Here is a 13,998-nt window from a genome sequence, read left to right on the forward strand (position 1 = left end):
TGAAGCTTCACCACTGCCCTCTGCTGTTGAGCGAGCTGCGCTGCAGGAGCACAGACGACAACAATGGCAGCGGACAGACAAAGCTTTCTCTGCCGAGGTCTCTCGACCATCTGGCCTCTGGCGGTGAACTCACGGCCGCCTGCCTGCTCATCTGAACAACGGCTGCGATGAAAGGGAGCGAGCCATTTGGCCTGGCCCGTAATGAATCGGGAACAGATGAATGGATTTCAGGGTCAATCCAGAAAACACCTCGCGAGGGTAATAGCTGTTCACACAACTTACTCATCTCCGCCTGAGGAGTGGATCCCACGTGTTTGTGGTTTCAGATCATTGAAAGCGTTACGTAACGAGCTGCGTGAACCATCCCCCCCGTGACCTGTATTCTTCCATCATACTCCACTCATCATCTTCACCTGCCCTGCTGCACGAGGGGTCACAGCCATAACAATAACAGTGCGGCTGGTACAGACTCGGTGCTTTGCTAAAGGGCACTTCAGCAGCGTGAATCCCTCCTCTGGATACAAAGAGCGACTGATTACAATGTTGTCATCGTAATAAAGCATTCATGTGCAGCAGCACGATGAAGAGTAATGCTCGCATCACGGTTCTGTAGTTACCTCTTCGTCTTTAGTGTTGACTTCCACTTCCTGGGAGATGATGGCCTGGCTGATGTGGTCGATGTTATTTTCTCTGCAGTAGTCAAATATGTTCTTATCCTCCTCCCTGAGGAAGACACAGAAACAGAAAGAGAGGAAGATTCAGTCCCGTCAGGATAACTACAGCGGGTCGTTCGTAGCCAAATGAACCCGGACAGTTTGACCCCGACGCCAACATCAGCCCGCTTACTACACGGCTACATGCTGAGAAAAAATAAAATAAAAATAATAATAATAATAATAATAATAATAATAATAATAATAATAATATATAATAATATATATATATATATATATATATATATTTGACACAAAGTATTGATTTAGAAATAATTAAAACAATATATATTTCATTGATTAAAAATTATTTTATTGCTAAAAATAAAATCGGCTATACAGAAATAACCGACTGTGGAATATGTAATTGACCAATCAGAACCAAGTATTCAAAAATAATATTTCTTGAGAATTGGACATTGAAATGTGAAACAAATATTAAAATAAACAAAAATTAAATAAGACCACAATAAATAAAATATTGGTGATATTCCTATTTAAACAAACATGTGGACACACGCTGTAGGTGAGGTCCATATATCGCACAATAAGTCTCTAACTATGTCTGAGATTTCAGGAGCCTCCACTCCGACACGATGGAGCTGAATGGATTTCATATTTCTTTACACACACAGTGTCCTGCTGCTCCGATTGATCCGGAGACCTCAGTGTGAACCGTTCTCATTGGAAACACGTTCTACAGAATCATTAGTGTGGTGTAGTCCAGGATCCAGAGTAACAGCGACACTGAGAAAATATCTTATCTGTAATTTGGGTGAAGCAAACCTTTAACTGCCGTGTGTGTCACTTCAAGTGCTTTGTGTGTGAAGTGTGTGAAGTGTGTGCCGTGTGTGCACAGCCAACACCAAACATACTAGATCATTTAGTCATCAAACACACGACGCAAACACAGAACTACTCCGTCTCACACACAAGCAGCACACACACACACACACACACACACACACACACACGTGTCTCTAATCACCTCCTGGCATTGGGGGGGGGGGGGAGAGTGAGTGCTGGGGGGGGGGGGGGGGGGGGTGCAGCGGTGGTGGTGGGATATTGGGTGAAGGGGAGAGAAGGGGCGAAATCTCATTTAGAGCTTTACGCCTTCCCCTCCCTCTTACCCAACGGCGGCCATTCAAATTAATTGAATTTAGTGCTCTATTGTCTGACAGAAACGCTGCATACCAGCCGCAATAAGTCAGTCCTCCCCAAGGCCAGACCCCCCCGGCTCCTGTGTCTCCTGTGTCTCCTGCCACAGCACACACCTGGCTCCAGTCACAGCTGTAAGACTGAGGATGGTGTTCAGCTCTGTGTTGAGTACGTGGCCCTCAAGTGATGAACAAGAGCAACTCCTCCCACTAACATCCTGGAAGCTCTTCAGAAGAAACTGTGTTTGCATTTATTTAATGAGAGAAGTTTGTTTGGTTTGTCACGTACACACTAACTGAATCATAAAGTGATGACGTGTCAGGATGCGGCTTAAAGCTTCAACTATTAGTCAATTAGTTACTTATACACACACACACACACACACACACACACACACACACACACACACACACACACACACACACACACACACACACAGCCTGGTGACTAAACCGAGTCACAGTCAACACATGTCATTGTTCACTGTGCGGATACACAAACTAAGTTCTGTGTGCGGTTTGTTCTTTAATGAACCTCTGTGCTTCCCTTTCTTCAGCTTTTCATCGACACGCTTTATCTCTCTGGTTGCTCCCCTCCCTCTTCCCCGCCGTCTCCTCCTCATCAGATGAATTATGAATAACTCATTACACTTTTATCACGGCCGGGTTATGTATGAGCACCTTCATTTACATACTCCTGATTACCACCAGCGCTATGTTTATTCATGAGTCTCCACGCTGGGCCACACCCACTTCCTCGTCTGATGGCCACGGTGACCCCGAGCGTCCCTGATGTGTGGCCGCCATCCGTCTCCCCGGCAACTAATCAATAGGCCAGCTCATCAGTCTTTCGGCGATGGTCGGACGGGCCTGTCCTGACGGGCGCACGACACATCCTCACACATATATAAAGCACACGTCTAACGCAGTGTGAGGTTTTATAACATGCACCAAATAGCTCACATGTGAACACACACACACACACACACACACACACACACACACACACACACACACATGTATTTAGTGTATTTAGTCCGTACGTAGTGAGAGTAACAAACACACACACGCTATAAACAAACACATGATTTATGTGAGTCCTATAAACGACGTGACATCAACAGCACCGCGATGCATGCTGGGAAGGTCACAGGCTACTCTGTCATCCCAACAGCTGGGGTACCGGGGGGCTTTGTGTGTGTAGGAGTGCTCACAACATGTGTGTGTGTCCGGTGTACTGGCAGATATGTCCTTCATCCATCAGGCTAAACTGGCCACAGTGGTGGAGAGAACACTCATCTACCTGGCCTGAGCTTCACTGATCAACACCACGGCCACACCATCCATCACACACACACACACACACACACACACACACACACACACAAGCTGTCATCGCATCCCCTATAGGACCCCGGTCAACATGGCTGAGCGTCCACAAAAGTACGAAAAAACAATGAGAACTCAAATAACTCAGCGGCGGCTCCCCGCAAAGTGTCCGGACAACAAAGCCTCCCCAGTGTTTACCTCCGTGCTTCTTCAAGCTGGGCGAGACTGTTACAGATGTAGCATTCAAAGCCTCTTCCATCACACACTGATCAGCTCAGGAGCCCAGGGATATTGCTAATCAATCCTGCGTTTGTCGATACGGACCCCACGACACACACACACACACACACACACACACAGATCAAGATGAGCAATGCAATTAACTCTGTCTGGTTAACAGGTGCTTAGCTGTTTAATATGGAGTGTGAGTGTGTTTGTGTGCGTGTGTGTGTGAGAGGTAGGAAATTGAAATGCAGCAGAGCAGTGAGTGTGACAGTTCCAGCAGGTTATGCATGGATTCGGATGCAATCGCGCCGACGTATAGTGGCTAGTGTATGTGTGCACCAGTGTTCATACGAGCTGTGTGTACGTGCCGTGTTAATGACTTCCTCGTTGCTGGTTTCCCCCCTCGGGGCATCGCTGCTACTGGATACCACCAAGGGGGAGCAACATCGTTCTGGGAAACCTGCTGTATCTGCCTCCCTCTGCTGTACCCGGCACGTCTTCTTCTACCGCCCCCCCCCCCCCCCCATCCCCCAAAGTACCCCCCGAAACGTAACGTAATTAAAAAAGAGGGAGACTGTGGCCGCCTCTTCCCAGGACCGTGCACACTAATCACATGCAGCCATTTAGGAGGAAAACCTGCAGGATTCACACATCTCATCTCCAAAAGAGCTCCTTTCTCATTGAAATGAAGATGAGCTTTTTAAGCTTGAGTAAGTCTGCCAGGCAGAAGTAAATGGAGAATATATTTCATTAACATAATTCAGAACTGTATGACGTTTCCGGGCCCCGACTGCAGTTACGGTCTGTTGAATAGAATCAAACACACAGCATCAAGACCAACGCTTGACAAAGACAGACTCAGGTGGAGTTGACCGAAGCATTAAATAAGTCGTGATTGACAGCTGGCAGGAAAAAGCTGAGTCTGTTACAGCAACAGCAAGAACTGGGGGGCTGCATGGAGACGCAAACTAACAACACAGAGTTAAAGAAAGAGAGTTTGTGAGATGTGTGTGTGTGTGTGTGTGTGTTACGTCTGATGTAAATACCTGATCATCTCTTCCTGGTATAGAGAGCTGACTGTTGCTCCTCCGAAGCCCGTTCTTCTCTCTGCTCCTCGTCTTTCCTGTCACATCAAAGACAGTCACACATTATGAACAACATCCACATTAAACACATGCTGCTGAAGAACACAAGTTGCTGCTACATATGCTTAAATTACCAGCTGAAGAAAACCCAACGGTAGATTTTGAAATCCACAAGACGTGAACGTCAAAGCCCCGATCAGTTAACGAACGTTCTTCATGTTCAATGACAGCTCGTGTGAAACACCAACCTAGTCGTGTAGTGTGGCTCAGTCTCTGTCCCCTTAAGGACAGAGGTGCTGACCTTAGTGTGTCGTCTGCTCAATGCCATACAAAAGGGTTCATCTGTTCACTTGCAGCCTTTGCAAAGCTGACGCAGGACACACAAGTTCAAAATGTGTCATTTTTTAAAGCAGCCTCTGGGGCTTTTAGACATGACCTCACCGGTAATAAAATGTCCAACAATATGCACACAAGAGCAATATAAAATATATAGCGGCTTAAATTGCGTCTCTTTGTTAATCTTCTGTGTTTTACATTTAGTTCAGCCAAGACTTTATTACCCAGACTATTGTTCACTGACCAACCTCGACTCACAAAAGAACCCACACAAATCTGATTTCAGAAAACAGCGAGAGTGCGGAGAACACGACAAGCGAAGCAAAACAACTGTGCGTGCACTTTTGGGGACGACCTAATTCACTTCAGAAAGTCAGAATATTCGCTGATGCACTGGCCCTGCTCCTCCGCAGCATAATGTAATATAAAGCCAGTGTCTGCTCAACAATTGAGGCCGGAACAGAGGTCAAACTCTGGCTATTATTCTCTCCCCTGCTCCTCGGTCTATGCACTCCTACTTACACTATTCGACTGTGCTTCCAAAAGAATAGCAACTGCCATGCGATGGTGCTTTGTTAACACTAATACGATCAGCTTCTTTTCAGGGGATGGGCGTTTTCTGGCCGGGCACTCTGCTGGCATTGTGCAGCTGTGAGCGCGTATTGCCCCGCAGCGTGGCCAACGAGAAAAGAAGGATGTGTCAGGATTGGACATGTGGTTGACAGTGACGCTATTAAAGAGACATACATATGGTAGGAGAGGAAAGAAAGGGTGAGGGGTTAAAGAAGGTAACAAGAAGGGGGGGGGGGGGGGTTCATAGAGGAGAAGCAGGTAGCGTAGAGAACAAAGAGGAAAGAGTACAGTAATGAAGAGGTGAGGGGATCTGGAGGTCGAGCAGGAAGTAGAAGGCTCAGTACAGTCGGTCCCGCGGGATGTGGCAGGCCTCTGAAAAGGACACATGTAAATGTATTCTTTGGCTTTCCACGTCCAGATAAAACAACCCACTTCCATGTCTCTGGGGCTGTGCTGGTAGAGCAGCATGTGACTGAATCCACCCCCCCCTGGTTGGAGAGTATCTGCTCTGATGTCAATACTTGACACATCAACATCTCTTTACTTTCTGCAAAGCAACATGTTTTAGTGGCTTCTACCATTACTAACTTACAGCTGCAGCCTCACAACGTATAACTTGCAAGGCATCATGGTACAGCAGTTAATCCTTCTGATCTCAAATACCAAATAAAAATGAGGTTCAGGCCACACACACACACAACACACACACACACACACACACACACACACACACACACACACACACACACACACACACACACACACACACACACACACACACACACACACACACACACACACACACACACACACACACACACACACACACACACACACACACTGTAACACTGACCTCTACTGGCAGATAACTGGCACTGCAGCACGGAGGAGCAACAATGACATCAGAAGTTTCTGTATTTGTCATGTTTACTTGAAGGTGGTTGAGATTTATCATTAAGCAAAATGTTGTAATCCGGAAGGCAAAGTGTAATTTACTGAACAGTAGCAGGAGTTCTTCTGTGAATGGATGAATTTGACCTTCAGACTAACTACCACAACATCGACACGTAACCAGAGGTGGAACATAACTAAGTATTTATTTAAATACTGTACTTAAGTGCAAATGTTGAGGTACTTGTACTTTACTTTGAGTATTTCCATTTTATGCAGCTTTATGCTACATTTTGGAAGCAAATATTGTACTTTTTACTCCTCTATAATTATTTGATAGCTTTAGCATCACTAAATAATATCCAGTAATATAATATCTAAATTAGCCATCTCCACATAATGAGTACTTTTATTTTTGGTATTTTGATACGAATACTTTTTGTTTTTTTACTTTAGTAAGATTCTGAATGCAGGACTTTTACTTGTATATTTACAATGTAGTATTGCTACTTTTAAGTAAAAGATGTGAATACTTCTTCCATGACTGGTTTACCATTTATGGTATTTCCATCATGTGTATAGTATAGTATAGGAGAGTACAGTATAGGAGAGTACAGTATAGGAGAGTACAGTACAGTACAGTACAGTATAGTACAGTACAGTATAGGAGAGTACAGTACAGTACAGTATAGGAGAGTACAGTACAGTACAGTACAGTATAGGAGAGTACAGTACAGTACAGTATAGGAGAGTACAGTACAGTACAGTACAGTATAGGAGAGTACAGTACAGTACAGTATAGGAGAGTACAGTACAGTACAGTACAGTATAGGAGAGTACAGTACAGTACAGTATAGTACAGTACAGTATAGGAGAGTACAGTACAGTACAGTACAGTACAGTATAGTACAGTACAGTATAGGAGAGTACAGTATAGGAGAGTACAGTATAGGAGAGTACAGTATAGGAGAGTACAGTATATGAGAGTATATAGTAGTTAGTAATCAAGATTGTTGTTGGGAATCAGCTTTGACTCAGAGTTCTTATTACCTTTGTGCATCCTTCAGGGTCTAACACATTCACACAGGAAATGTACTCCTGCATTGCCTGATCCGCCTCCATGTCTCCGAGCTGCTTCCAGGCTTGCCTGTAACGAGATCATAATTGTCACCACATTTATAAAATCCACAGTTGTAATTTTACATTTCACATTTTAATCTGTAGCATCATGTGTTACTGTTTTACAAAGTCTGTCGGAGTGGAAACAGTGTGAAAAAGCATCTTAATGAAAGGCTTTAACAGATAAACTTAAATATGACTTCTCATTGAAACTGAAAGCAGACTTTAAGAACCTTCTACAACTTGCAAGTTGTTTTATAATGTATAACACTACGAGTTTGTTTTCCATTTTTTGGGGAAAGGATAATTGGCTTTAGAAGTTTAAAACAGTAGAAGACAATCCTCCTTTTGTTTAGCAAGCGTGTGCACATTAACTCATGTGCTACTCACTCACACCCAGTGCCATTTAAACTTCAATCATAAGATGACAAATTAATTTGTGCAACATTTAAAACATATTTATTGAAAACTGGCTTCCAATTTTAGGCTACATACCATTTTCTCTGTCCTTCAAAGTCAAAGAAGCCAGGCTTTTGTGTGTTGCACTTTCCCACTTTTGCCTGAAAACAAAACAAGTCTGAATTATTCATCTTTATCCAGATCCAATTACATCAGATGACAACATACTGCAAAGGTAAATCTCACCTGTCAAAAAGCAGTGATGACACAAGGATGTTGGGGATTCAATGTATGTGGCTCTTATCTAAAGACACATGGTGCCAGTATTTGAGGGGTTAAATGTGCACAACCACGGTGCCATGTAATCCGACACTCACCTGTTTGTATCGTGCATACAGGTACAGCAGCTGGTCCCTGCTGGCCGTCTGAACCAGATCTCGTACTCGGTCGGCTGCAGACTCAAAGTCCCGCTCCAGGTCATCTCCCTCCAGCCTGTCTCCCATTTCCATACCGCTGCAGTCAAATTTACCCAAACCCAGGTCCGAGTCTGAGTCCGAGCCTGCTCCACCGAGAGGCTCCCCTGTGTCGGGCCGGGCTGGGTCTGTACCTGAGCCCGTCGCAGTGTCCGGAGAGGACGACGGCGACCCAGAAGCCATTGTTATTATTGTTTATTATAACGCAAGCGTACCGTCAGTGACGTCGTGCGCCGTAGATCCGTAGGAAAAACGTTAAAGACGAACGGAGAGTGGCTGCCTTAAATATATGTGTCAAGTATTTCAGAACAGATTTCGTTTTTTAATCTGTTATCGTTAAGAATCCGTGACAGCCGGATTTGTTTCTACAGTTGGTCCGTCTCTGGTACTGCCAGCTAAAGGCACCGGCTAAACCTACTGCTAGCAAGAAAGGTTCCGGTTGCATCTTTGCCTGTGATTCGCAGTTATTAGTTGTTAACGTTAAAAACAACGAAACAAATGAAGAAAAAGTTGTTGAATTGTCGGTTAATTTTGGTAAGACTATGTTTTTAAAGTACATAACAAAATCTACTTGAAAAGAAAATATTTGGGTAATTTTAATGTGTGTATTGTAACGTGAAAAATAACTTAGTTAACGTTAATTAACTGCTGTCCGTTAACCTTAAATCTAACGTTAACGTCAACAGCTAGCTAATAGCTAAAGTAGCTAGCAGTATGTCAACTGATTGTTTTGGACTAATAAAAAGATAAAGATAATTAAAATCTCTTTAAATATAAACTATTTTCATTTTATTTGTATAAATGTACGGTCTGCAGTGTTTGCTTGTTAGCTTGCTAACGTTAGCTACATGGTTGCTTAGTGATGGCCGTGTTTACAGATAGTTAGTTAACGCAGGTGAGGTTAATGTGGGCGTTAGTGGCCTCCGTCTCGCGGTTAACTGCTCGTTTTAAATCACTTCTTTGTACAACTTGAGTCCAATTTGAGTTTTAATTTTCAGGTCGATTGCCTTTCTTCTACTGCAATTAAGACAACTGAGCTTTTGTTGACACCTGTCATGAGGCAATTACTGTACTTCCATTGGTGGATACATGCATTAGCGCACTTTGTCCAGAAGATGCTGCTGTTGGCATGATGATGAATGATCACCTGAGTGGTTTGTCCCAAACGCTCATTCAATCAACTCAGAACTATAGCTTATATTTTTCAGACACTAACCCACACAAAACAAATAGTAGCCTGTCCAACGTAAAAACAAATCTATAGTCTCACTCTCATTACTTGCCTAAATGTATACATGCATAAATGTAGGGAACATTATAATGAGATCCTTTTGAAATATCCTATGAGTAATGGAAGCTTATTATCCTGTTCTTTTAAAACTCTTTTCCAGAACATAATCAGAGGCCTATTAAACTGAGCATCCACATAGCCTGACTGTAATCCGCTGCCCCATTTCCAGATACATTGTAAAAATAAGTGCTCTGCGAAAAAGTTTGCACATCCATTACTCGAATAGGACTGCTAATCAGAAATGCTAGCAGAACAGAAAGAGATGAGGACAGACAATTATGATTTAAAAAAAAAGTATGTTTGCAATCATTATGGCACAGCTGGTTGGATAAAAAACACGGAATGTAAACGTCAAAGAATCAGAGAATGCAGCCTGTTACTATCATAAAGTTTCTTTTTGTCCTCTTTTTCATTGCAGAAACACAACAACAAGCTTCTCTGTGGTCTGAGTTATGTGTGTGTGTAGAAGGTGAGGGGTTTCCTGACCGCACTGCCAACTACTTTTCACTGGAGGTCCCAACAACGCCCGGTGCCCCTGCGCGCTCTGCTGACGCAACCACGTCGCTGTGGCTCAATGCGATGGCGGACCGCAATGTCCCCAGACCTGCCCAGGGAGGGACGGAGCAAAGTCACTGAGCCACTCTCACCGGCTACACTGACCACCTGTTAAAGAAAGGACCGCAGCCATTGCTGTCCCTCCCGTGAAATAGTATGTGGCGACGGGATCTAGTCGGAGTGCACTGACCGGGAAGAAGAAGTAGAGTGAAGAGGAGCGGAGTGCGCCGGGCTGACGCGCCGCATGTTGAGCCAGCAAGTTGACTGAAATATCAAAAGTCGCCTCGACGGGGAAGGGGACAGCCGCTCTTGGATTTAACGGAGGTTTGAGGGGACAGTTGTTCCGGCAAAATGAAATTCGCGGAGCATCTTTCGTCCCACATCACTCCTGAGTGGAGGAAACAGTATCTGCAGTATGAGGTAAAGTGACATTTATCTTGTAATAGAAATAAACTCCTTGTTAATATGGGCATGGCCGAAACTCCTACAAAGGCTAACATCCTTATTATTAAGTGGAAAATAAGAGTCAATACTAACTATGGAAACAATGTAAAAGCTTATTAATTAGTTTATTTTCCTTCAGTTTCAGTTTAGCTTGCTCCTGAGAGCAATAAACGACGGGAAAGATAAGGGATGTGCTATTGTTTATGGACGGGAAATTGACTGCGGGTGTTAAGAGCCAGAGGGAGCATTCATTGTTTATTGCTGTTTGCTTAGTTTTAACACTGACAAATGAGCAGAAATAACAATTTACTCATCAATTTAATGTCTTTCATACTGGAACAAATAACAAAAACAATTCTGTGTATTTATTTTAACAATGCATAGTGTAAATATTTCGGAATATTCTATAAATTGTTCATTTCTTTTGCTTTGTTTGTAGGTTTATTTTTCAAATGTTCTTATAATCTTAAAATGAATAATCTTTAATATGGATATCGTTGATTTCAATTAATTTTTGATTGATTTCTCTATTTAGGTGGTCATATAACAGGGGTATATATATATTATATAATATATATATATGTGTATATATATTAAATGGCATTGTCAGTTCCTTTGATAATTCCATCCAATAAATTCTCCTTTTTTTGATTTGATTTGATTTTTTATTATTTGCAACAATCTAACGGATCCCCGAGGGAAATCGTCCAGGCATCGATTATTACATTGTTGTAAATTGCAAACATTCTGCTGTAATTGTTTCTTGTTTTTTGAGTTGCATGGTGTTTTCAGTAAATGACAATGTTTTTAATATTCGACACAATTCAACAGGAACGGTTGTCTTTGAATCGACCTGCAAGACTTCATCTAACAGGATATTCTGTCTGGTTTCTGATGTTTGTAGATTTATGGAGACCTTTGTGTGCACACATGGTCTTTGTTGGGTGGTGTACAGTACTCGAGCAGTATTTTATATTCACACCCCACTTCTTGCTGGCTCGACATTAAGAGCTTTAGTGCAGACATGCAGTGACAGGACTGGCTGCTCCATTCCATTTAGCTCTATGAATTATAGACAAAGACCCCGTTCTCTTCAACCTCAGCAGCCTACAGCCCAGACTCAACACAAGCTCATCCACTGCTTTTATTTAGGCAACATGTCCTGAATAGTATAATTAAGTTGGATGATTGCAGACATTTGGATCCGTGAATGAATATAAGGTGTCACTGTCGTTTGATGAAAACATCTTCAGACAACATAATTAAAGTGGAAGAAAAATAGATATTAGACATGTAGTGGACACACTGAAGAGAGGACAACTCTCCTATGGTATTTAATTTGAATTGATTATTAACATTCATACACAGCCTATGTGCGGGCTTTGTGTGTACAGACGCACAGTGAGCCCAGAGACAGATGTACTGCCAAACCAGCCATTTTACACCTCCAGTCCTCCGCTCGGCACTCACTGACCTGAGATGGATGATGATAGATTTTCTCTGTCATCTACGTTTAGTGTTAGTGTTCAGTTATAATCATCTTGAATTGACATTAAAGTATTAACATTATAGTATTTTATCAATATATTTACACTAGTTACTATCAATTCAATGCAATTACAAAAAGAAATTGCAGATGATTGCATGTTTTTTCCTGGAATCGTGCACAATCTTTTCACATCCATCAAAGGATATTTTATCACTGATTTATATGAGCATAAACGAATCAAGTCTGTATCAAGGACTTGTTATTTCTATAAGATTTAAAGTGAAAGCTAAACAACGAATGGTTTGTGTTTCATATGGAGCCTTTGTTTCCTCTTTTAACCATCTTAAAAACCTCCTATACCAATATATTGTTGTGTAGCTATTGTTGAATAATGTAGAACAACAGGGCCGGTCCCCCCCATCCATACAGTTTGTATTCTTCCTCAAATCTGAATTATACATAGGGTTTGCAGGGAGGATGTGTTTGTGCGTGTTTGCGTTGCTGCAGCTGCCTTCGGTCTTTGTCTGACCTCTGTAAACACCATCACCTCCTGAGTGGGCGGAGAGGTGATGGACATCTTAGTCGAGGCTTTTTATGCCAAGTCAAGTCAAGAGACGAGAACAAACAAAGTTGTTTACGACTAGTCAAGTCAGTGAAGTGGGTCACTGATATAAAACAGACTTTAAAAGAAATCAATTTTAATGTCGTTCTGAAAAATGCAAAGCCTTGACGTGCTGCAACAGAAGCATGGCCTCCTCCAGTGAAGGCAGCATCACAGATACCTGCAGAAATGCATGAAAACATTCATGTCATCAGTCCCTCGTGTATTTATTCTGCACAATGTGTTGCATTTGTGACCGCAGCCAACACCACTGCTGTATTGTACGACAGTAGTAAGATATGACACGTCCACGCCGGCTGTGTCTGTGGCGTGCCTAAATCCACATTGACTGGTTTTAAGTGATATTCTTGCCTTTGTGTGCTAGTTGGATTAATTAACCTGCTGCCCAGTTTTCCACTCTCCTCCTTTTAGAGCACGCTATTGTGTGGAAAGCTGTGCGCTGTCTATTTAGATTGGTCAGCCAGTTTCTATGCAGATGAGCAGGATGCTGCAGAGTGGCTGTTCCTGCAAACACAGGCTTTAGTTAGTAAAGCACTTGATTTGAACATGGAGGCATTGGCAAGGCGATTGAGTGATGGAGTAATTAGGGGCCTGCTTCATTATTATCCGGTGGGATTGTAGTCATGAACCTATATGCTAAACAGATGTTTGGTATGGAGCTGTGCATGCCCTGCAGAGTCCAGAGGCTCCTGACAAAGGGCAGGATGTAGGCTGATGGATAGAGGGAGGATTTGACGTTCAACGGAACAGTTATTAAGTGGAAGCATTTTATAAAAGCTGTTTTTTTATGTACTTAGTCAATTGTTCTTCACGTCTCTTCACGCCAACTTGCTTGTCTTACAGTGTGCACGATGTGTGCAGACGATACTTAGGCATCGAGGCGTGGCAGCTGTGGAATTCAGATGTATGTTGAGTAACTAATGTGTATCGAACATTAGAGTTATATAAAGAGAAAGAGATGTAGGTATGTGTGTGTGTGTGGGCGAGAGAACAAGGCCACTTAGGCATTTACCTCTGCAGTCCAATCACTCGTGTAAGCTTCGATGAGGAGGAGGAGGAGGAGGAGGAGGAGGAGGAGGAGAGTGCATGTGGAGACTCGCATTTACAATTCAAAGTGACATTATGTTGGTGAAAAGCAGGTGCTTGTGTGATTTCACTTAGTGGCGCCTTGTCTTTAATTAATCTGAGTGATGTGGTTTAAAGGTCTACACCAGCATCAAGTACACAATATTCCTCTCATCTTCTGCACTCTGTGTAACCAACGTGTCATTTAACAGCATGTTCAACAATCTGAACA

The 13,998-nt window shown here is 42.9% G+C and overlaps 2 protein-coding genes across 2 annotated transcripts in view; one reads left to right on the top strand and one right to left on the bottom strand.

Annotated features, from left to right (window-relative positions):
• Positions 1-293: 293 nt before the first annotated feature.
• acbd6 (acyl-CoA binding domain containing 6) lies at positions 294-8,483 on the bottom strand. The gene is made up of 6 exons (XM_029428865.1): positions 8,205-8,483; positions 7,924-7,988; positions 7,360-7,456; positions 4,471-4,547; positions 618-723; positions 294-514 (listed from the first exon to the last, which is right to left on the bottom strand). The coding sequence occupies exons 1-6, from the start codon at positions 8,481-8,483 to the stop codon at positions 494-496; spliced, it is 645 nt and encodes a 214-aa protein (XP_029284725.1). The 3' UTR covers positions 294-493.
• xpr1a (xenotropic and polytropic retrovirus receptor 1a) overlaps positions 8,481-13,998 on the top strand; it is a 71,362-nt gene continuing 65,844 nt past the window's right edge. The window contains 2 exon segments of the mRNA XM_029428863.1: positions 8,481-8,834; positions 10,010-10,566. Of these exon segments, the coding sequence (XP_029284723.1) occupies positions 10,498-10,566 (69 nt within the window). The 5' untranslated portion in view covers positions 8,481-8,834; positions 10,010-10,497.

Source organism: Cottoperca gobio, chromosome 4, assembly GCF_900634415.1.
Source record: "Cottoperca gobio chromosome 4, fCotGob3.1, whole genome shotgun sequence".
Lineage (NCBI taxonomy): Eukaryota > Metazoa > Chordata > Actinopteri > Perciformes > Bovichtidae > Cottoperca > Cottoperca gobio.

Coding starts and splice junctions, on each gene's coding strand:
- acbd6 (XM_029428865.1), bottom strand. CDS start 8,483: ATGGCTTCTGGGTCGCCGTCGTCCTCTCCGGACACTGCGACGGGCTCA. Junction 4,548..7,359: donor ACCCTGAAGGATGCACAAAG/GTAATAAGAACT, acceptor TTGATGTGACAG/GAAAGACGAGGAGCAGAGAG. Junction 515..617: donor TCAACACTAAAGACGAAGAG/GTAACTACAGAA, acceptor CTTTGTATCCAG/AGGAGGGATTCACGCTGCTG.